The sequence below is a fragment of the Bos taurus genome, unplaced genomic scaffold (genome assembly GCF_002263795.3).
Source record: "Bos taurus isolate L1 Dominette 01449 registration number 42190680 breed Hereford unplaced genomic scaffold, ARS-UCD2.0 Super-Scaffold_1723_ScbfJmS_2085, whole genome shotgun sequence".
Taxonomy (NCBI): Eukaryota; Metazoa; Chordata; class Mammalia; order Artiodactyla; family Bovidae; genus Bos; species Bos taurus.
Window position 1 is genome coordinate 8,649,861 of NW_020192292.1, and position 23,116 is coordinate 8,672,976.

General features: G+C 39.7%; 1 protein-coding gene across 1 annotated transcript in view; it reads left to right on the forward strand.

Annotated features, from left to right (window-relative positions):
- Positions 1-1,096: 1,096 nt before the first annotated feature.
- Positions 1,097-23,116, forward strand: part of MAP7D3 (MAP7 domain containing 3) — a 35,567-nt gene continuing 13,547 nt past the window's right edge. The window contains 9 exon segments of the mRNA XM_059884535.1: positions 1,097-1,188; positions 6,578-6,676; positions 6,770-6,853; positions 8,239-8,402; positions 11,303-11,414; positions 11,961-12,059; positions 16,153-16,247; positions 17,379-17,436; positions 21,511-22,685. Coding sequence (XP_059740518.1) covers positions 1,134-1,188; positions 6,578-6,676; positions 6,770-6,853; positions 8,239-8,402; positions 11,303-11,414; positions 11,961-12,059; positions 16,153-16,247; positions 17,379-17,436; positions 21,511-22,685 — 1,941 coding nt within the window. The 5' untranslated portion in view covers positions 1,097-1,133.

Consider the following 23,116-nt stretch of genomic DNA (forward strand, 5'->3'; position numbering starts at 1 on the left):
TGCTTTGCTTGTGCCCTAATCATGTGTCTTGATAATCATGGCTACCATTGTGTATATCATGCAGAGCACTGGTGTCTCTATACAAGTAGGAGCAGGGCTTCAGGTACTATAGTGCCAAACGTTCCCTGCCCCCCCTCAAAAACACACACTAGTATTTTTTCAAATTGAAGTCTAGTTGATTTACAGTATTATTTTTCTCCACCAATATTAAACTACATCTTCACCAACACTTACTTTCCGCTCTTAAATTTTTGCCAAATCTGTAGGTGTAACATGGTATCTTGTGGTTTTCATTTGTGTCCTCTTGAGTGCTTAAGAGTTTGAGAAAAAAAAAAAAATTTTTATGCTTATTGCCATTGTGTTTTCTCTCCTGTGAAAGGCTTGCTCATGCCTTTTGCTCACTTTGAGGGGAATTGCTTTTTTCTTAAATATTTTTTAGATCTTTATGCATTCCGGATAGGAATCGTTTATGAATATTATATATGTAATATATAATTATGTATCTGGAGTGATTAACATCAATAAGTCCTCTCCTTCACTTTAAAGACCTAAAGACACTCTAAAGATAATTCACACAACTTTGAGACCTAACAGTGTCACGAGTTATTCTACAGTTTTAAGAAAATCTTTCCTTGTGATCAAGCCCCCTAGAGCATCACAGGAACCCTAGAGCATCACTCTTCCCCCAACCTGGGTCTTTCCGTCCTGTTTCAAAGACTAGCAAACTCATGATGCAAGCGCACCAAGGAGGCACTCAAGAAGACCTCCATAAGTGAACAAACGAATGAAGGGAAGATGTTCCTGCGTTGTTAGGTAAAGTGAGGAAAAAGGAAATGTTGGATGGCCGGCTGATCATCGGCCGGCCTCCAGGACGCACGGTGAGAGGAGAGCAGGGGAAGTAGAAGAGGGTGTCTTTATTTACACCTGGTCGTCACCGCCCAGCGGCTCACAACTTGGTGCGCAGAAGGCAGCGCTGACCGGTCGCGGGTCCGAGGTGGGCGCGGCGGCCCTTTGGGCCCCGCCCCTTCCCGCCCCTCGACGACGCCACGGCTTCGGCCCCGCAGCGGCCGCACGAGAGCCTGCGCACTGGGGCCCCAGCGCCTGTAGCGGCTCCCGGCTCGGCTGCTCTGAAGATGGCGGAGCGCGCCGGCGGCGGCACATCCTTGAGGGGACTGCGCGAACGGATGGGTGAGCGGGCCGGCGGCTCCCGGGGGTTCTCGGGCCCGTGCGGGACGCGGGATTCCCGCGGCTTCGGGGATCGTCGGAGCGGGAGAACTTTACTCCGGAGTCGCCTCGCGCGCCGTCGGGTCTTCACCTCACCCCCGCCGGAGCGCCCTGGGACGGGACGGGTCGCCGAGAGGGGACGCGGGCGGGAGGGGAGACCAGCCCAATTCCTTCAGCCCGCGGTCCAACTGCCACTGCCGACGGCCGCACCCCCTCCGGCGGGCGGGGCCCGAGGGAACTAACGGGCGCTACTGGGGCGGGAGGGCGGGAGGGCGGGCGCCTGGCACCCGGGAGCACGAGGACAACCCCGAGCCCCGCCTGCCTTTGGGGGGCGGCGGGCAGCCCTGGAGATTTCCCTGAGCCCTCGACGCTCGAGTTTTCTTCGTCTTCCACAATCGGAACCCCGGGCTCTCCGGAGGCTTGACTTCCAGCACCCTCCTGGTTAGGATCTGGTTAAGGTCCTGTGAGGAGGGGGCCGTGAGGGTCTTGATTTGAAATTTGGGATGAGACTTGTCCCCATCCCCCGCTCCTCTTGGCTTGCCTCCTGTAGCACGTGATCGCCAGGATGTCACCTTCCGTGGGACGTCTTGCAGACCCTAGGCTGAACTGAACGAAACTCAGCGCTTCTGGGTGCTTTCTTCTAAACTGGTCTCATCACCAAAGAAATTTTGATCCCAAATCGTTTTATTTTATAAAATTTGGCAGCGCATGGCTTAGCCCAGGAGACTGCTCCAGTGCTTGAGCTAGTATATGTTGCTTGTGGGAGGTTGCTTTTAGTTCTCGAGCTAGTTTCCTTCTATATGAGCTTGAGTAAAACAGTCTTATTGATTTTATTGAAGTCCTTCGGGAATTTTCCATTTGCAGTTAAGAAATTAATTTAGACTGGCTGCAATTGGAAGGGTTTATGTTACTTCAGAACGCTTTGAATTAACTCCCCAGAGACTATGTCAGCAGCAAATACACTTTCATTATGGCACAGGGGGAAAAACGCTTATGTCTTTAGTTTATTATGGTTCACCTACAGGGAGAGTTTGCAATAAATTCAGATTGTTTTATTGCTTACTGGCACCTAAAGTTCTCTGACATTGACTTATTTCACTGATTTAAACTAACCAGCATTCTGGATAACCGCCCCCCCCCAACGTATTTTTTATATTGAACATTGTAAAGTATTTCTAAAATTTTACATGGAACAGTTGCTTGGAATTCACAGTATTTCAAACCAAAAACTTGAAAACAAAAAAGGCTTAACCCAGAATCCTCGTTGACATCTTTGGTGCCCATTTCACATTAGGAATGAAAACATCACATATTAAAGTTTTCAGAGAATCACCTTGATTAAAAAGAACTTACTTCATGGTCACAGTATTTTCCTGAAGGGGACAAAGGGTCAATGAAATGTGCTGCCACTCTGTGGCAGTTGCTACTTTTCTCTTATACAAATAACAGTGAGTAAACTTTGTTGCTGTTTTAGGCAAAATTCCTTGAATCCCCCTTATTTTTGTTGTTCCCTGATTGCAAATTTCTTTGGTTTCTTTTTTTTTTTCTCTTAATATTTTCTCACTCTCTTCCTGGCCTAATGACATGCAAACTTTGAGTAATAAGGCCATGAACAGAGAGCCTTGGGGCGGGTGGAACGGATCTGCAGGGAACCCCACCACTCCAAACTACTCAGCTTTGAAGAAGGGTGGATCCAGGCCTGGGCCAGCAGCTGTGTGGGAAGGCTCAGGGACTGGGTTGGTCGAAGACAGTCTGCTGCTAGATACCCCTGGCAGCCTAGCTTTGAAGACTGCATGCAGTAGGAGCTCAAGACTTGTAGCAGTTTACCTCTTATTCTGTTACCCAAACAACAGTGAATAGCACTATATTCGTTAATCTGTAGCAATTTGGTTTCATGGTATGCTTGTTTCTTGCCACAACCATAGCCCTTCTTAAAATAATTTTTAAAAAACCTTTCATTCATTTTTTTTTTTTGCAATCTATGCCCTTTGCTAAGTAATAGAAAATACTATTTCACTAGTTGATGTGATTTAATGTTTCCAGTTAGTACTGAAGAAAGGTCATGGAGAGGTGGGGCTATAGATTTTATGTGGAACTCTGTGATGTCAAGAGCAACAACTGTGGCAGAATTGCTAGTAAGTTTTGGGATGAATATTTATCATTGATATCTCATAAGGTTAAACATTTTGGGGTGATCGTGCTTGGGTGCAGATTTAGGAAGATTATTACCATTCTTGAAATAACTGTCTTAGAAAAACGTTCTTCCTTTCTTGCATTTTGCTTGTCCTAGTAGAGCAGAGCCCTTATGACACGGATTGTGTGTTGAGGAAGGAGGTTTAGGAGAGAAGCAGAAATTTTCTACTATGTTGAGGTCAGTAATGACCTAAAATGCTTTATGTCCAGAAGGGGCCTCAGAATTTCAATGGTATCTTTTAAAAGTCTATCAAGTGTAAACTATTCTTTAACTTTGGCATTCTAGTGGCACCTATTTTTGGTTCATTGTATTCTGAGGCTTTTATTGGGTTAGATAGCTGGAATGATTTTTATTTTCTCCTTGTCGAAGGGGAATGGCGGAGTTCCCTGGTGGTCCAGGGGTCAGGACTCTGCTGTCACTGCTGAGGGTTCAATCCGTGGTTGGGGAACTTTGCCACAAGCCTTGAGGTGCCACCAAAAAAAAAAAAAAGAGAGAATCGTTTTCTTTTTGTATTGTTTTTTACACATTTTCTTCAAACTTAGGCTTTTCTTAGCCACAGCTATTTCTTTAAAAAAAATAAAAGGGTAAATGCTTTATTTTAAAATAATTTCCATTGCTGTATTTCCAAAGTATGTTTTATACCAAAACCAACATATTTCATGTACTTATTGTTGAATAAGTTGTATACATTTAGATCTTAATTCCTTGTGGTATTTTAAAAAGAAGTAACCTTAGAAGTAGCTGAAGTAGGAGTATTGAACTAAGTCATATAAAGGTTGATGTGGGTTTTGTACAGTCTGGTCCTTCATAATTATGTAATATTTCAAAGTAAAGTTACAATTGAAGTAAGTTCTGGCTTTACCAGTTCCTGTCTGTGTAATCTGGGAAAATTATATTTAGCTTCAGTTTGCTCATCTGTAAAGAAAATAATATCCACTTTATAGGATTATTATGAGAATTAAATGAGGTAATCAATGAAAACAACTTCATAAATGGTGAAAGTGATATACATTATTGATTATGGCAGTTTTTTGGAAATACAGATTAAGATTCATAATTCAGTTTTAGTAATAAAATCTACATGTTTTCTTATTTAATCTCCAGGCAGAAAGTAACTTTTAACTTTAATTTGGAGTTTAGAATTAGTATAAGAACTATAGAAATACTCTATTGCACCTGTTACTTTAAAGTGAATTAAATTCCGCATTGAATGGAGTTGAATAAAATGTTCATTTTGTTAACTCCAGACATGGAGGCTTTCCCCTAGTGTCTGGACATTTTTAGAGCCTGTCCTTTTGGTGAATATATTTCTTGTCAGTAGGAATTTGGAAGTAAGGGTCTAAAAGTCAGATTTGAGGGACATTTTCTGGTTGTCTAATGGTTAGGACTTGGCACTTTCACTGCCATGGCCTGGGATCAATCCCTGGTCAGAGAACTGAGATCCTGCAAACCACCCTGTGCAGCCAAAAAAAAAAAAATTAGATTTGAATTATAACCTGTATGTGGTATGGTTCATTATTGCCACAACAACTACTTTACGTTTACTTGTGATTAATAAGATCTTTAAATGTGGTAAAAGTGTACATTTTGAGGGAACTTGTCCTTATGGCCAACTAAATTGTGCCAAAATATGGACTTTCCTTAGGACTTTTAAGCAGGAAAACTGAATATACAAAAGCAACGGTGGTTTTCTCTATGCTCACGTAGAAATGTGAGTGGAAGGGGTGGGTGTAGGATGGTTTATTTAACTTATAGACTATATAAGAATTTTCTTAGTACACCAGGACTGAAATTCAGAGAATAATTGTGGTCCACAAAATTGATAAATTACTGAAGAAGTTTATAACTGAAGAAGTTTAGAAGAGTCTAATCTTCAATTCAAATTTAGCTAGATCGTGGATTATCTGAGCTATTTGGTCTCTGGGATTAAAAAAAGTCATTTCCCCTTTTGAAACGGTGGTCTCTATGGCAGCAGTTGCGTCACTTTCAGGGTTACTCTGTAAAATGGCTCCCAGATATTTCATCAGTGGCAAGTAACATCTCAGAGTCCATTCATTCTGAGTACAACCACAGACCCTCTAGTCTCTTATTTTAACTGCCCATCTTCAACTGTTCTGCGTTTTTCTTGATATGTAGAGACCAGAACTGTATGCAGAATCACAGGGGCATGTTTCCTGTGCTTTTATACTAGGGTGGAAGAGAGTTTTCAGTGTTATTCTCCAGCTCCTTCCTGAAGATGCCTGCTACTGTGAGGCATTTTAGATACAGTCATACATGGAAAGAGTTCAGGGAATTCCCCAATAACTTGTTTTGGTATCATCCACAATTTTAGTTTTTCTTACTTTCCCTCAAATTGTGCTCCCACACTCTTATACTCTTATACTTCACCCTTATTGAAGTTTATTTACCATTTTCTACCTGTTTACGCAAGATGTATTAATATTTATTAACTTGATATTTTCCCACCTCGAAAAACACCATCCCATTGGAACTTCTTTGAGTGTGTCTCCACCTTCACTATGCATGAGAATAGAGCTTTTAGCAACTGCAAAGGCCTGGGCCCCTTTCTCAGAGAGTGGAAGTGGGGAGGGGAAAGCATTGCTAATTTTTTTTTTTTTTAAACAATTTGGGTGACTCTACTGGGGAGCCAGGGTAGATAGCCCCTGATCAAGGTAATTTATAAATGTTCTCCTTAATATTGGGCCCAATCTCTGAGGCTCTCACTGTTGACACTTTTGCTTCCAAATTCAAATCCATAAACTCCAAATCTTTTTTAAATTCGCCCGATTTATGGCGAAACATTTTTTCCGAATCCTTGCCAGCTCAGTTTTCCTAGTACTTGGTGTAATGTCTTGTCTGAGGCATTTTTGAGATCTGTTACTCATTAGCTCTTATTCATCCACCAGCTCATGCTGCTGCTTCCACTGACAACTCTGTGTGCACAGATAGGCTGGCATGTCTACAGAAAACAGTGTTAATTCTTTGTTGAATTGTTGAACATCATAGGTTCTCAGTATGTCTTTGCTGACCCAGAGTCATCTGTCATACCTTCTAGAAGAGATGCTATCCTTTATTCTCGAAGATACAATTTGCCACCCCTGGATTAGCTGTTTGTCTTCTTAATATTTAATCCCTTTCCTTTATCTCCCTGTATTTTAGTTGCTGCTGCTAATGCCATTGCTGAAGAAAGACGAAGTCAAGGAAGCTTTAGTTCTCTTCCGTCCCAGCCTTCAAATATAAAATCACCATTTAAGCCAGGTATAATTTCTAGAGTACTTTAATAGATCTCAAAGTGTTCTATCCTTTAAGTTTGATATCCTATTGATATCTAATTATATTCTTTTTTTTTAGTAATAGATGGCTCTGTGCTTAAAAATGACATAAAACAAAGATTAGCAAAGGAGCGGAGAGAAGAGAAAAAAAGACAAGATGATGGTATTTTTTAAATTAATTTTTATTGGAGTATAGTTACTTTATAATGTTGCATCAGTTTATACTGTACAGCAAAATGAATCAGGATGATGGTATATTTTAGACTTTTAAAAAAATCAAAATGAATACATTTTACATTAAGGTTACATATTTTCAAAGTGGTTTTACTTTTTAATCTTTTTTTAATAGTATATGTTATATAGCATGTGTTACTTTTTACTTTGTGTTATATTGGATTAAAAGCATATACTAAATGAGATGAAGAACAATATTTGGCCAAATTGTTTTGTTTTTGAAAGAGTAGTTTCTGTTAGCTTTAATTTTCTGAAAACTAAAGTATGAAAATTTCTTCAGTGTTTGTAGAAACAAGCAAAATGGGGATTTCAGTAAAAATGACTCTGAAAACAAAAATGAAGGAATTCCCTGGAGGTCCAGTGGTTAACCCTGTGCTTTCACTGCCAGAGGCCTGGGGTTCAATCCCAGATTGGGGAACCAAGATCCCACAAGCCATGGCACGGCCAAAAACATAAATGAATTTGCTAATAATCTTACCATAGACACGGTATCTTTCACTGATTGCTGTGCTTTCTCAAGTGTGACTTTGTATCAATTAAGATCTAAAAGAATCCTCCAATTAAAATAAGTAAATTTATATTTAAAAAAATAATATTCTTTTCTAAAAGAACCATAATCTTGAGAGTGCTTTTTCAGCTCTTTATTTTCCTCGTCTGGCCCTGTAAATCCACTGCAAAACCAGTGCTCACCTTCATTCAAATGGCACAGCAGTTGTCTCTGTTTTGGTGAGGAGCAGTTTCTTCCTGTAGCTCTTTAGAAGAGTATTTTTACAACTGCATGGATGCTCTTCAGGCTTTAGTGAGAGGAAATTTGAATGTAGGAAAACATCATGCTGGTCAGTAATATGGTATGTGCCTAAGCTCATGAAGGTCAAATTGGCATGCTTAATATGCTCTGTTTAGATGAGGCCTTTAAAAAGAAGTTTCGTATTAGAAGGGAAAAAGCCATATGTTCTGGCCATGTGTTTTTTAATTCTTATTTTAATGTACAGCATATTAATCTGATGGGGTTTGACTTCAGCTCAAGTCAGCAGAAACATCACATGAAAGAAAATATTTCTTTTGAATTTGGAGTTTTAGTTTGGACAGGAGGAGAGTCATTTAAGCCAATTCAGTTCTCAGGAGTTAAATGAACACCCAGTGGAAATGATTCTTTCGTGGCCATCTCTGGTCATTTATATAATAAATCTTTAGTTATTAGCACAGGTTATGTTATTTTTAAGAAAGAGAATAAAATACACTAACTTTCCTTCTCTGTAATGTGGAAAACTTAAACATTTTCTTGGCTCTTACCTTGCTTTTGGAATATTTCAGCTAATAAAGAGACACAGCTACTTGAAAAAGAAAGAAAGTCTAAGATCGTATATGAAAAACAGATGGAAGAAAAACAGCGAAAGCTGAGGGAACAGAAAGAAAAGGATGAACAACGGAGAATATCTGCAGAAAAAAAGAGAAACGAAATGTTAGAGGAAGAACGGGTATGTGTTTTTTTTCTTTGTTAATCAGATGATACACTGTGTTGCCTGGTTCTGCAGTGCTTTTTTCTTAGCCCTTCTCTGCATTTATTGGAACCGACCCCGATTCTTCTGGAACTAGTACCAATTCTTCTTTGGTCTTCCCTTAAACATTAGCGGCTCTTGCCCCATCCTGATCTGAGGCCTGAGTTTAGGCTTAGTAACTGAGGTGAAGGCGAGCCTTGCGCATCCAGGGAGAGAGCCCTGTGCGCCTGCAGGATGCCTGCAGCCTGGGCTTTGCTCTGAGGCGCTCTCTCTCCTACCAAAGGTGTTGTCCCATTGCCTGGTATTCACCCACCCACTATCAGGCCCTCTCTGATAGGGCCCCCTCTGCCCCTGACGGACCACCCCCCTTCTCACCACTGCCCTCATTGTGAGAGTGGCAGAGCCCAGCTGGATCAAAGCCTTCCACTCTCCCGTGGTTCCCGGTTCCCTTTTGTTTGCTCTCTCTCCCTCTCCCTTTATTGTTCCTTTCTCTGTGTTGTGGCCTTGCTCTCTTCCTATCTGGACTCTGTTTGGGTGTCTTTGGCACTCTGTTGATACGAGTCACTACCTTTGTCCTGCCCTCTCTTTCCCTCCCTGTCCCTCTTCAGTCAGTTTGCCTTTGGCTGTTTCTCTGTGGGCATCTGATTACCTGTCTCAAATTGTAGGATTCTCTCTGACACCAAGTTTTTCTCCTGTAGGTTGTTGCACATCTTTACTATGAGTGTCCTTGGCTCCTTTGGAATTGGCATGTTCCCTCCTATTCTTCACTGCCATTCTCTCTTTCTCTTTGTTCCAGTGCCCCTCAAGTGTCCCTGAGTGAGCCTTGGCCTGTCTCTGGCTCTTTGTCTGACTCTGGCCCTTTTCTGCCAATAGCACCCCCTTTTTCTTTTACTTTCTTTGTCTTAGCTTCTCCCTCCTTTTTGCTCCTCATCTTTGGAGTTTCTGCCATTGTTCTCTCAGTGTGTGGGTTTTTATCCTCTCTTTTTTTTTCTGTTGCTCTAATTTTAAAATATTTTTTCTTTCTTTTTCCCTTTGTTTCCATTTCTCTCCCAAGAGCCCTCTTCTCTGTGTCCTTCTCTGGTGCTCACTTTTCTTCCTAACTTTTACACACAGTTGGCCCTTGAAAATGCCTCACCCTCCCCAACTCCTTATCCCCGTCGGTGAATCTTCTTTATTTTAGGACTATTCCTGTGGTGTTTCTTCCCTGTCCATGGTTCACTAGCACCTTCTCTGTCTTTTCCCCCACATTCCAGTATTTAATGAATTCTCATTCAGAACTTGTATCACTCTATCTTCCTCTGTGAAATGTCTCCTTAAAATTACTTCTCTGTGGTAAAGAAGAGTAAAGGCCAGAGAGACTAAAGTTGACAAAGACAGAACCAAAGAGAGTAAAATAGGAAACTGCTGGGTCAGGAAAGCCCCCTGGAGGACAGAGGGAGAGCCCCAAGGACTGCAAGTAGAAAAGACCATCTTAGGAGAAGAGGCACCTGAGAGAGAACACAGGAAAGGAAGAAGCAACAAAATGGCACTGTAGACAGGGTGGGAGCCAGAAAGAGTGAGCCAGACAAGAGCCCAGAAGGCAAGGGGAAAGGTCCAAAGAGAACTGGCCCCAGAGAGCTAGTGCGGGAGAGCCCTAGACAGAGCAGGGACCGCTCATCACTGAGGAGGCTGCACATAGAAAAAGAGAATGATTCAGCAGAGCAGGAAAAAACCCCAGACTCAGTGGTGGGGAAGAGGGGCGAGTGTGAGGGGCACATGGGAAGGAGGACAGGAACTTGGACGTGAGCTGCAGATGCCAGAAGGAACCTGAAAGAGCATGGAGGGTCAGCACATTTGGAAACAGCAAAAGAGCTTAGGAGAGAGGTTTTAATAATACAAGAATATTCTGTTTTTAATCTTTATTATACTTCTGGGGTGTCTAAGTAATTTAGGACAACTTCCTTTCTGTTAGAAAATATAATTTAAAATATTGTCATTAGATAAGTTTCATTTTAAAATTGCAGTTGCTTTTCTCCTCAGAGGATATGGATGACTCCAATTTCCTAATATGTTCACCCTCTAAACTGGGAACATTGTAAGGATGATGTTGCTATGAAACAGTTGCTGTCAGGGAAGAATAGAAAACTTTCTGGCCCTGAGGTTGATTTGCATACGTGAGTGTAGTCCATGGTATGTTACAGCACAGAGATGAGGAATAGAAAACTGCATCTCATTTCTGACAGTGGCGCTGTTTTGCCACTGTGTAGCATTTGCATTCGTAGACCTGTTATCCTGCGCGGTTTAGACTAAAGCTGAGGTCAAGACAAACACATCTCTTTTTAAAAACTTGATTAGTTAACACCAGAATTTAAGAAGTTAGAAATGTGGATATAATAGATGATCTGGCATAGTTTCATTGATGCATGTTAGTTGATTTTTTATCCTGCCTCATTCTACAAAGAATTTAAGGTATATTTTTAAAACTATATACCACAACCAGATGAGAAAATCAATGTTTGAGTGAATCAAGCAGAGGGGGGAATTAAAATAAGAAAATAATAAAACATAAGGTATGATTAGCATACATCAAAGCATACTACTCAGTCCTTGTATAGTTGCTGGAATAGGCTACACCTTTATTTCTAAATTTCCTGATGATACAAGCAAAGAGGGAAGCATGGTCAGTTTCTCGATTCATATCCGTAAGATTAAAACCTACTTAGTTGGGAAAGTATGGATTCATACCTGAGATGTTTCCAATTTTAACTTTTCTCTTTTATAAAAAAAATTTTGCCTGATTAAAAAATTTAGTGGTAGGGGTATTTTATAACTGATAGATCAGAATTATACTAGTGAATATAATACATATGTAAACATTTATTGGCTTTTATTTTAAATAGGAAAAATTCAAAGCCGTCCTTCATCGTACACTGGAAAGGAGCAGCCGCGTTGACCGTCAAAAAAGATGGTCATGGGCAGGCTATACAACAGTAAATTCCCAAAATAAGACCGGTAATTAATACAACTGCTAAACTTTTAAGTTTATTCATTTTCACATGTAAATATTAGCTGTTAGTATAAGGTTGCATTTACAATGGGTTTTCAGCTTTGTCTCCTAAGTGAAAACACTGCCATGTATTCTTTGGCATGCATTTAAGTTTGTGTCGTGTGAGATTGCCAAAGAAACAGGTGAAATCTTAGAATAACTTTATTTTATACGGTATATCCAAAATCTTAACCATTTAAACTTGTAATCTGTGTTAAAGTGAATAATAATTGATAAGCTTTGCACACCTTTATCCAGTGCATATTTTAAAAATAAATTGCCCTGTTTACTAATGATGTACTATAATTTTTCCTATGTGTGGATGTAATTCTAAGCAATTGCATAAAACGTAAGTTAAATTTCCATAATTTATAAGGAATGATCGACAGTGAGCATTGTGTACCTAATTAATACATGTTTATGCTCTGTATAAGTACATCATGAGCTCATCTTGTTTCAGCTAATGATGCTTTTTTAAATATGAGTACAGTAAATCTTGTATCTTTTCTCAGTCAACAAACATTCTACATCTACTGAAAAGCTTGAGCAGGGGACTTGTGGATTACATAGACAAATGTCATCTACTGGTCTTCAAAATTCTGTTGCCAAGAGTAAGTATTTATTTCATGTATTTTACTGAATTTCAAACCAGTGAAATCAAGTCTTTATATGTATTTCTATAGTACCACTTACTCTTTAGATCATAGGACATTTAGATTTATTTTAGAAGAGCACCACGTTTCGCAGTAGAGATGGTCATTACTTTTTTGTATTTTCATCAGTATAAATCCCTGTTTCTTTAAAAAATTTAAAAAAAATTTTTGGCTGGGTCTTTGTTGCTTCGTGGTTTTTTCTCTAGTTTCAGTGAGCAGCGGCTTTGCTCTCGTTGCAGTGCATAGGCCCCTCATTGTGGTGGCTTCCCTTGTAGAGCGTGAGCCCTAGGGCGCATGGGCTTCAGTAGCTGTGGCACATGGGCTCAGTAGTTGTAGTTCCTCAGGCTCCAGAGCACGGCTCAGTACTTGTGGCACACGTACTTAGTTGCTCCAAAGCGTGTGGGATCCTCCCAGATCAGGAATCCAACCCACGTCCTCTGCGTTGGCAGGCAGACTCTCCACCACTGTGCCACCAGAGAAGCCCCTTGTTTCTTGGTTTGTGTACTAATGGTATCAGATGGGTTTGTTGGGCTCAGGTAGCCCAACAGCTATGAAATATATTTTGACCCAAAGACATTGCCATTAAGTGACACAATAATTTATTTTAGAATTAATCCGTATTCTGTCTAACCTAAAACTGAAATCCGGTTTTCCAGAAACTAGAGTAGTGCATTCAATTTCCGTTAAGATTCATGAATATTACCTAATTTAAGAAAAATAATAGCATATATATAGCAGTGGACAGGTTAATCTGCTTCATACATATGTAAAGTTGACAAGCAAGTTACCTTCCTATTTTATAATTAAGACCCCAAGAAATTCAGTGATTTCCATTCCACCCTGCTCTTCTGTGGTTTATATTTTGGTTATCTGATCATAATTTTCTGGTCATTTGATCATAATTTTAAACTGTACATTCCACTAACAAGTCTGTGTTTTTCCTCAAAGCAAATAAAGTGGTTTTTAACTGTTAATGAGACAGTATTTCTAAGCTCTACTTTACAACTCTTTGTAGAGGTAATGCAGCGCTCTTTAAAATAAAACTTACCTACTGCAGATACTTCAAATACATTTTGCTCCTGGTGTTTGCCCTTTTAATTAGCACTCCTTAGTTTCTTGACCAGGAATTGAACATGCACCCTTGGCAGTGAAAGCGTGGAGTTCTAACGACTGGACCACCGGGGAATTCCCTAGCATTCCTTATTTAAAAAAAAAAAAATCTTTACCTGAGTGTGTCAGTGACCATATCTGGCTTATACTACGTGGTGCTTCTCACTGATAGTTGGAATGGATTAGATAACCATACCCATCAAAAAAATCCTTTTTCTTTCCAGAGAAAAAAACAGACATGATCTTTGCAGGAAAAAGACATGGTAAACATATTGCACTTCATTCTCTCAAACTTGGCTGTAGAAAAGATATACAATTTTTGTACCTGGTGAATTGAAACAAAGGCATAATTTTAGTTTGAATTAAAAATGTTTCTTTTGTGTTATTAGGTGTCTGAGCATTTTTTGAGCATGCTGATTGCTCTAAAATTCCAGTGTGGAAAAAAGATTCTGGACATCATTTAAAGCATATATTTAGTTAATTGTAGCAGTGGTTAACTTAGTGGGAAAGATTTCCATTTTTGTCTAAATATATGCTGAAAAAGGATTTTTTGTTTTGTTTATACTTAAATTACATCATTTGTACTTTTAGAACTCTTAAAATTTTCAACAATGAACTTGAGAGATCATTCGTTATTTGTCAGTTTTGACGCATCTCATTTTCTCTTGTAATAAATAGTCCAGCAGAAGTTGATCCACTTTCCGTCATTAACCTTAGTATGCTTTTCCAGAGCACTTTTACATATAGCCCAGGTTCATTCATAGATTAATATGGGAAGATTTTCTCTAGCACCTTGCTTATCATATAATAAAATTAATTTATTATTCACAAAACTCAATCCTTTAGAAAAATTAGATAACATTCATTGCAATGTCATATTTGTATATTTTCATTTTATTTTAATTGTTTCACAAGTGTTGACCCTGTTTTACTATCTAATTGATTGCAGGAATTAGCAAAGATTTCTCCACAGACATTTCTTAATTTTTATTATAGTGAGCAAACGCTAGTGTGTTTTCATTAATATGTGTATCTGCTGTATTCATGAAACATGTAAAGAAAAGGGACAGGTGATGACTTTCAAGTTAGTAATGAGTTCAAGTGCAATGAAGAAACAATTCCAAGTAATTTTTTAAATGATATCTTTACTTGTTTTTAATCCAAGAAGGTATGTGTGGAAGATACTTTATGAAATAACTTGCTTTATAGTATATTCCTCTAAGTCACTTCAGTCATGTCCGACTCTGTGCGACCCCATAGACGGCAGCCCACGAGGCTCCCCTGTCCCTGGGGTTCTCCAGGCAAGAACACTGGAGTGGGTTGCCATTTCCTTCTCCAATGCATGAAAGTGAAAGTGAAGTCACTGAGTCGTGTCGGACTCTTAGCGACCCCATGGACTGCGGCCCACCAGGCTCCTCCGTCCATGGGGATTTTCCAGGCAAGAGTGCTGGAGTGGGGTGCCATTGCCTTCTCCATTATAGTATATTACACACTCTGAAATGATTAATGCTGTAATTAATGATTCCACGGAAAATAAAATCAATATTTTCACTGGCTTACCTTTGTAAAATCCCTTCAAACTGAAATAAAACCTGTTCAATCCAGAGAGATGAACATTTCAAACTCAAATGAATTTCATAGCTTGCTTTATATTTTCATTTTTTAAAAAATATGTTTGGCTGTGCTGGGTGTACTGTATGCAGGATCTTAATTCCCTGACTAAGGATCAAACCCTCGCCCCTCTAGTGAAAATACAGCCTTAATCACCAGGGAAGTTCCTAAATAGCCTTTCTTTAAATCTTGACTGATTCAAATAATCTGTTTTTCTTCTACTCAGTGCTGACTTACCATAAATTCACACTATTTGTCATTTCTTGCAATGTGATAGTAAGGGATAGGTGATCTCATCACATGATCGAATTGATTACATTTCTGTGGATTGTGCTGTGCAATTACATTATCAGTTCTAGAATTTTCAAATGATGCTACATTATCAGTATTTAATCTATAGCTCCCCAAAAGAATTCTTGTTTTCTTCTTTTGGCCACTCACCTTGTGGGATCTTTGTTCCCTGACCAGGGATTGAACTCTTGGCAGTGACAGCACAGAGTCCTAACTCATGAACCGCCAGGGAATTCCCCAAAGGGTTCTTCTTTAAACAGACTTCCATCAGTATTCTGAGCCGGAATACTTAAAGTGAAATGGAAGTGTCTACACAAAAGGGATTATTTTCCCATATGACTAGTTTGGGTTGCTAACACTGTGACATCTGTGCCAAATATTAATTATCATTTTTATTTTAAAAATACTAGTTGAGAGAATTCCTTGGCAGTCTGGTGGTTAGGACTCGGTGCTTTCACCTCTTTGGCCTGGGGTTCAATCTTTGGGGAACTAAGATCCTGCAAGCCATGCAGCGCAGCCAAAAAAAATAAAACTCATTAAAACTAAAGTGTATAAATTAAGTTTAGTAATAGATGTCATGGACTGTGTCTAAAATTATACATTGTGTATTCCTAATTTGGGAACTTTGATATTGTCAGTCAGTATGAGACATTTTCTTTATTATTTCCTAGATAATTTTATTTCTCTTTGGATAACTTACTTAAAAGAGTAACCTGGTTTTAACTTTGGGCATGTAAAATCTCTTCATAATACTTGAAATTAAAAAAAATTCTTACAAGGAAGAGTAGTGAAGATAAAAAAAAATGTTTGGGAAAAAGGAGTGGCTCACTCCTGAAGGAATCTGTTTGTAAACAGCTTGTAAATAGTAATGTTCCTGGACTTCTCTGGCGGTCCACTGGTTAAGACTCCATGCTCCTAATGCAGGGGGTGCGGGTTCAATCTCTGGTTGGGGAACTAAGATCCCACATACTATGTGGCATGACCAAAATTTTTTCTTAATTTTCTTAAAAACTATGATTTCTTTGCCTTTGTTCTCCAGAAACACCAGAAAAGAGACGAAGTTCATCTTTGAATAGAAGATGTAGCAGACTGCATTCATCTACAGAAACAGAACAATAGAAGAAAAACGATCTGGTTAGTTATTTCTAAGTGCCAATCTTCACTGGTGGTTTAAATGTGTTATGTTTATGTCAACATTCAGCTGCTTGAGAAGCCATTCCAAAACACTGGAAGCCAAAATATCCCTTCTTTAACTAAAAAATATACTTTGGTGACATGCTTATTTGGCTGAAGCTAGAAGAATCTCTTTATTATTATTTTTTGCCTTTTCCCAAAACTGAATTTTATTGGAAGGTCTGGTTCTCATTAAGTGTCGTACAACAATAAAATATGTAATTCTGCCATGAAGCAGAGAACCAGACCATAGAATGTTGGTATAGATAGATTTGTCCTGAGGCACTTCATTCCTTCGAACATTTCATTAGTTCGTATGTAGAAAGTAAAGGGAAAGTGAAGTTGCTCAGTTGTGTCTGACTCTTTGCAACCCTGTGGACTGTAGCCTACCAGGCTTCTCCGTCCATGGGATTCTCCAGGCAAGAATACTGGAGTGGGTAACCATTTCCTTCTCCAGGGGATCTTCCTGACCCAGGGATCGAACCCAGGTCTCCTGCATTGGAGGCAGACGCTTTAACCTCTTAGCCACCAGGGAAGCTCTAAATTACTGGCCACATTTTGAACTTCAGAGATTTGCTGCTTCACAGCATAATCCACAATCTATCCTTTGGGGGTGTTTTCACTGCTGATCATTACACACAAGATTTCAAAATTATTACTGAAGTACTTGTTTATTTAAAGTTGTTTCTGACACCTTTCCCTTAAGTTTTCCCTATTAAACATGATAGTTCCTTTTTGTTTCATAACAAACTGTTCACTTACAGAAGATTCAGGTCACATCCTATTAAAACAAATGTCACTGTGGCAGGGATCTTCATGAACTTAAAAATTGGAGCAAGCTATTTACAGCAGATTGACTTAATTCACTCAGTCCCTGGGAGCTCGTGGCAATGAACTTGACAAATGTGACTGTCAGTGACATATACCTGGAGGAATCCCATGTCAGAGTGCTTTTGTCATTTATAACTTTTTTTCTCCACATGTGAGTTTCTCCATAGAGACTCCATACATTGGGTATGGTAATAGATACATTACCTGGATCCCCGCATTGGGGATTATTGTGGTATGCTGGGCTTCTGCCTGTCTATTCAGGTCCTATCTTCCCTAACAGTGCAGTCCCCGTCAGGTGGCAGTGTTTTGGTCCTGTTATGTACGTGTGGTTCTCAACTGCCTCTGCTTTTAGGCTGGGATACTTATCATTTAGAGCAGTTCACATTGCCTCTTTCTTGCTTTCTTCATCTTATTTGTGAGACCTCAAACTGAGTCCTTTCTGGTTGTTCTCAATCATTTGGTTTTGTTAGCTATGTACCTCTCTTTGGGGAGAATACTTTTAATTGTTGCATGCTCCATCCCAACAAAAGTGTCAGTAGCCAGGAACAAAGTACTGCTTCATTAGTAGTTTAATAGCAATAATCAGGGTAATAAGCATAGATAGAGTGCCTGAAACTGTTAGCATTTGTGCTTAAAAAGTAGGTTTTATCACTTAGTTTTTTACAGAAAGGGCATAAAATAATTTGAATCAATACTTTGCAAATGAAGTAAGTCTGCACAGCACATTTTATGTTGCATATTTATTTTACGATGGCAAACTGGGGTAGTTATTCAGGGTAATTTATAGGATGAGATAAGGAGTTTCGGTGGTTTGTTAAATTTTAAAACCGTGGGTTTCTTGACCTGTGCTTAAATATATCAGTATTATAAAAAGGGCTGGATTTTAGGTACATAGAAAAACCTAAATAATATCAAGAGAGAACAGCCAACCTTTTTTTCTTAAAATGTGGAAGAATAACATTGAGTGGCTCTTTAGCTTTTAATTAAGAACATAAAGATTGTTAGTAAAATAGGGACTTCCCCTGGCAGTCCAGTGTTTAAGACTTTGCCTTCCAATGCAGGGGGTCCCAGGTTTGATCCCTGTTCGGTGGGAGCTAAAAATCCACATGCTTGTGGCTAAAATTCCAAAACATAAAACAGAAGGAATATTGTAAACAAATTCAGTAAAGACTTTAAACATGGGTCCATGTAAAAAAAAAACATGTTTAAGAAGAAGATTGTTGGTAAAACAGATTTCAGGGTTATGGGGTCACATATCATGTTAAATATCCCTCTTGGTAGTAAGTCCTCAGTCATAGAGAGCTCTAATGCATTGTTCCCATTTTCTCCTTTTTCCCTCCACTTTTTCCTTTCCAGAATATATCCCGCCCCCTTTCCTTGTTTTTCGGTCAACATCCATATGATTAGTGAGCCAAAGTGCTGTCATAGACTTTGTAGCGCAGCTTTATTTCTCTTGATTCGAATTCCTGACTTTGCTTCTGCCTAGTTGTATGTGTGTCAAATTATTTTCTGCCCATCTCTCCCCAGTGTGTTGTGGGGTATTCTAATTCAGTTGGGTTCAATTCAGTTGCTTACTGTGTCTGACTCTGCAACCCCATGAACTGCAGCACGTCAGGCTTCCCTGTCCATCACCAACTCCCAGAACTGGCTCAAACTCATGTTCATCGAGTTGGTGATGCCATCCAACTGTCTCATCCTCTGTCATCCCCTTCTCCTCCTGCCTTCAGTCTTCCCCAGCATCAGGGTCTTTTCTAATGAGGCAGTTCTTTGCATCAGGTGGCCAAAGTATTGGAATTTCAGTTTTAGCATCAGTCCTTCCAATGAATATTCAGGATTGATTTCCTTTAGGATTGACTGATTTGATCTCCTTGCAGTCCAAGGGTCTCTCAAGAGTCTTCTCTGACACCACAGTTCAAAAGCATCAATTTTATTTATTTAATCGGTTGTGTGCTCATCCCAACAAAAGTGTCCTTTTTTGACATCATTCAGACTCATGCTTTCTTTATGGTCCAACTTTCACATCCATACATGACTACTAGAAAAACTGTAACTTTGACTGTATGGACTTTTATCGACAAAGTAAATGTCTCTGCTTTTTAATATGCTGTCTAGGTTTTTCATAGCTTTTCTTCCAAAGAGCAAGTGTCTTAATTTCGTGGCTTCAGTCACCATCTGCAGTGATTTTTGGAGCCCAAAGAAAAGAAAGTGTGTCACCGTTTGCATTGTTTCCCCATCTATTTGCCATGAAGTAATGGGACCTGATGCCATGATTTTTGTTTTTTGAATGTTTTAAGCCAGCATTTTCACTCTCCTCTTTCACTTTCATCCAGAAGCTCTTTAGTTCCTCTGTACTTTCTGCCATAAGGGTGGTATCATCTGCATATCTGAGGTTATTGGTATTTCTCCCTGCAGTCTTAATTCCAGCTTGTGCTTCATTCAGCCTGGCCTTTAGCCTGACGTACTCTGCGTAGAAGTTAAATAAACAGGGTGACAATATACAGCCTTGATGTACTCCTTTCCCAATTTGGAACCAGTCCGTTGTTCCATGTCTGGTTCTAACTGTTGATTCTTGACCTGCATACAGGTTTCTCAGGAGGCAGGTAAGGTGGTCTGGTATTCCCATCTCTTTAAGAGTTTTCCATAGTTTGTTGTGATCCACACAGTCAAAGGTTTTAGTGTAGTCACTGAAGCAGAAGTAGGTGTTTTTTTTTCTGGAATTCTCTTGCTTTTTCTGTGATCTGGTGAGTGTTGGCAGTTTGATCTCTGGTTCCTCTGCCTTTTCTAATTAGAATTCTAATTACTTTTTAAAATATGTTACTCCCATCACAAATCTCAATGGTTTGTCTTAAATTTCTTTAGCTATTAGAAATCTAGTTATTATACTTTTATTTTCTGTAGCACAAACTGTTAACGTTAAACAAGTGATTAGGCACATACAGGTATGTAAGTAAAATGCTTTCTCTGCCAAAAGTGAGGAACTGAAAAATAGCTGAGTCTTTTTGGTATATTTACCAAGTCTTAAAAAAGCTCCCATCAAATACCTTTTTAAAAATATTTAGGGACTTCCCTGGCAGTCCAGTGGTTAGGATACTGCACTCTCTCTGCCCAGGCTGTGGGTTCGATCCATGGTCAGGGAACAAAGATCCCACAAGCTGCATGGTGAGGCCCACACACAAAAAAAGTGTATTTTAAAGTAATAAATATTTAAACCAATAAATATTTAGTGAAAAAAAATTTAATGTAATTTCCTGTTATCCCAGTACTCACTGATAACTGAATATTTGCATTTATATATTTTTAATAAAGTGCAGTCATAACCTGCTTTTGTTTAGATTCAAAATATACCGTTTTCTGTGTCCAAAAATAGCGTATTATTACTCTTAATGACTGCCTTAGTATAGTCCAAATTTTGTGTTGGCTATTTAGATTATATTTTCAGTTGTTTCAGTATTATAAACAATGCTGTATTAAGTAACAACATACATACTCATTTTTTAATTTAATTTTCTCTTAAGGATAACCTAAAAGTGAAATTGCTGGAACAAAGAATATATAGTTTTCAGAGTGGCTTTTGATACACTGTTGCCAAAATGCTTCCATGGAGCATGTGCCAATCCCCCAGCCTAGTTCCCAACATTAGTATTATCGCTTTCTTCCATCTAACTAGTACCAGATACTATAATTTTTTCCATTTCTTAAGCTAAAAATATTTAGATTGTTAAAACTGGAAGAGACCTTGGAGATCCAGCCCATTCTGATTACTGTGTGTTAGTTGCTCAGTCATGTCTGACCCTTTGCGACCCATAGACTGTAGCCCATGGGGCTCCTCTGTCCATGGGATTTTCCAGGCAAGAATACTGGAGTGGGTTGCCATTTTCTCCTCCAATTCTGATTACTGTCTTACTGCAGTTTTTAGTATGGGTGAGAAGATGCTCTTGTTTATACTCTATCTTAAAATAATCATATATAGAGTGTCTTATGTAATCACCTGTAATGGCAAAATCCCTGGCCCTGGTGACTTTGTTTAGATTACTTTTTATAAGTGTCCAAGGTTTTGTAATTGTCTATGAAAATCATTCTGAACTATAGTGTGATTAAAATAGAAATGCTTGTTGCAGACATCAGCTTTGGAGAAGCATCTTATTTTCATCTAGAGAGCTCTGTTGCTTTCACAACGCTTCTCTTTTAGTGGTAGTGCCTCTGAAGTACCAACTTTGAGATGTTTCTGCCTTGTGTCTGTGATCCATTTCACTAAACATATCTGTATGGTGTGTAATCCCTGTGATTTCCTAATAAACGACTGATTTTGTTTTTATACTGCTAATGGTACATTTCTGTCTTGTCAAATTTCTACCTGTGTGGAATTTCACTCTTTGTTCTCACTTATCCACAGGCATCCACAGTGTAATCCAGTATGTAAACATCCCCCTGCTTAGGCATAGCAGTGATGAATTGAAGAGTACCATAGTGCCTCGCCAGTCAACAGCGGTGATGCCTTTCCAGGAGAAGGTAGAAATACCTTCCAAGACTAGTGTGGGAGTGGCCCCCAAGGCAAGTGTGGAAGTGCCCCCTGAGGTGAGCGTTGAAGCACTCACCAAGGCAAGCTTGGATGAATCCCCCCAGGTGAACGTGGAAGCACCCCCTGAAGTGAGTGTGGAAGCGTTCCCAGAGGAGACCATGAAAAAACACCCCAAGGTGAGTGTGGAAACATTCCTGGAGGCAAGCATGAAAGAACACCCTGGAGTGAATGTGGAAGCACTCGCAGAGGAGAGCATGAAAGAACACCCTAAGGTGAGAGTGGATGCACTCCTAGAGGTGAGCATGAAAGAACACCCTGCAGTGAGTGTGGAAGCACTCCCGGAGGAGAGCATGAAAGAACACCCTGCAGTGAGTGTGGAAGCACTTGCAGAGGAGAGCATGAAAGAACACCCTAAGGTGAGAGTGGATGCACTCCTAAAGGTGAGCATGAAAGAACACCCTGAGGTGAGCGTGGAAGCACTCGTGGAGGCGAGCATGAAAGAACACCCTGCAGTGAATGTGGAAGCACTCGCGGAGGCGAGCATGAAAGAACACCCTAAGGTGAGCGTGGATTCACTCCCAGAGGTAAGCACAGAAGAACACCCCAAGGTGAGTGTGGAAGCACTACCAGAAGTGAACATGGAAGGACCCTGTGCAAATGTGGAAACATCACCTGAGACCAGTGAGGACCTATCCCTTGAAGCGCATGTGGGTCCATCCCCGGAGGTGAGCATGGACTCATCCCCAGATGTGAGTGTGAACCCATCTCCTGAAGTGAGCATGGACTCGTCCCAGGAGGTGAGCACGGAAGCATCATCTGAGGCTAGTGTGGACATATCTCCCGAGGCGAGCATGGTAACACTCCCCGAGGAGAGTGTGGAAACATCCCCTGAGGAGAGTGTAGAAGCGTTCTCAGCGGCAAGCATGGATGCACTCCCAGAGGGGAGTGTGGAGGTGCTCCCCAAGGAGCCCACGAAAGGGCCTTCTGAGGCAAGTGTGGAGGCACCCCTGGAGACCTCCCCTGAGGTGACCGTGGAAATATCTTCCAAGGTAAAGTGAAAGATTCTCCACAGGTTCGACAAGTGCCTTTCATTGACAGATTTTCTATTAAAATCTATATTTTTTGTTGTATAGATGATGATGGGTCAGATTTCACAACATGCAGCATTCTATGATAAAATATATTCACTTTAATGATTTAAAATTATCTGATACTCATTGTCTCAGAGTTTCCCCCCAAAGTTGGAATAATAGATCATTTTTAATAGAAGGGATAAAATATAGTGGTTTATATGAATTATGTTTCTAAACTCTGAAGGAGTGTTTTTGAGAACTATCGCAGAGGTCAGTTAGGCTTTACAAATAAAATTAAGTTTTGAAGTAAAAGAATTATTTTAAATTATTTCTATGACCTGTTTGAATTGTATAATATAAAATGTTAGTCTGGAAGAATGAATGTCTGTACCTAAGTCTCATGCATG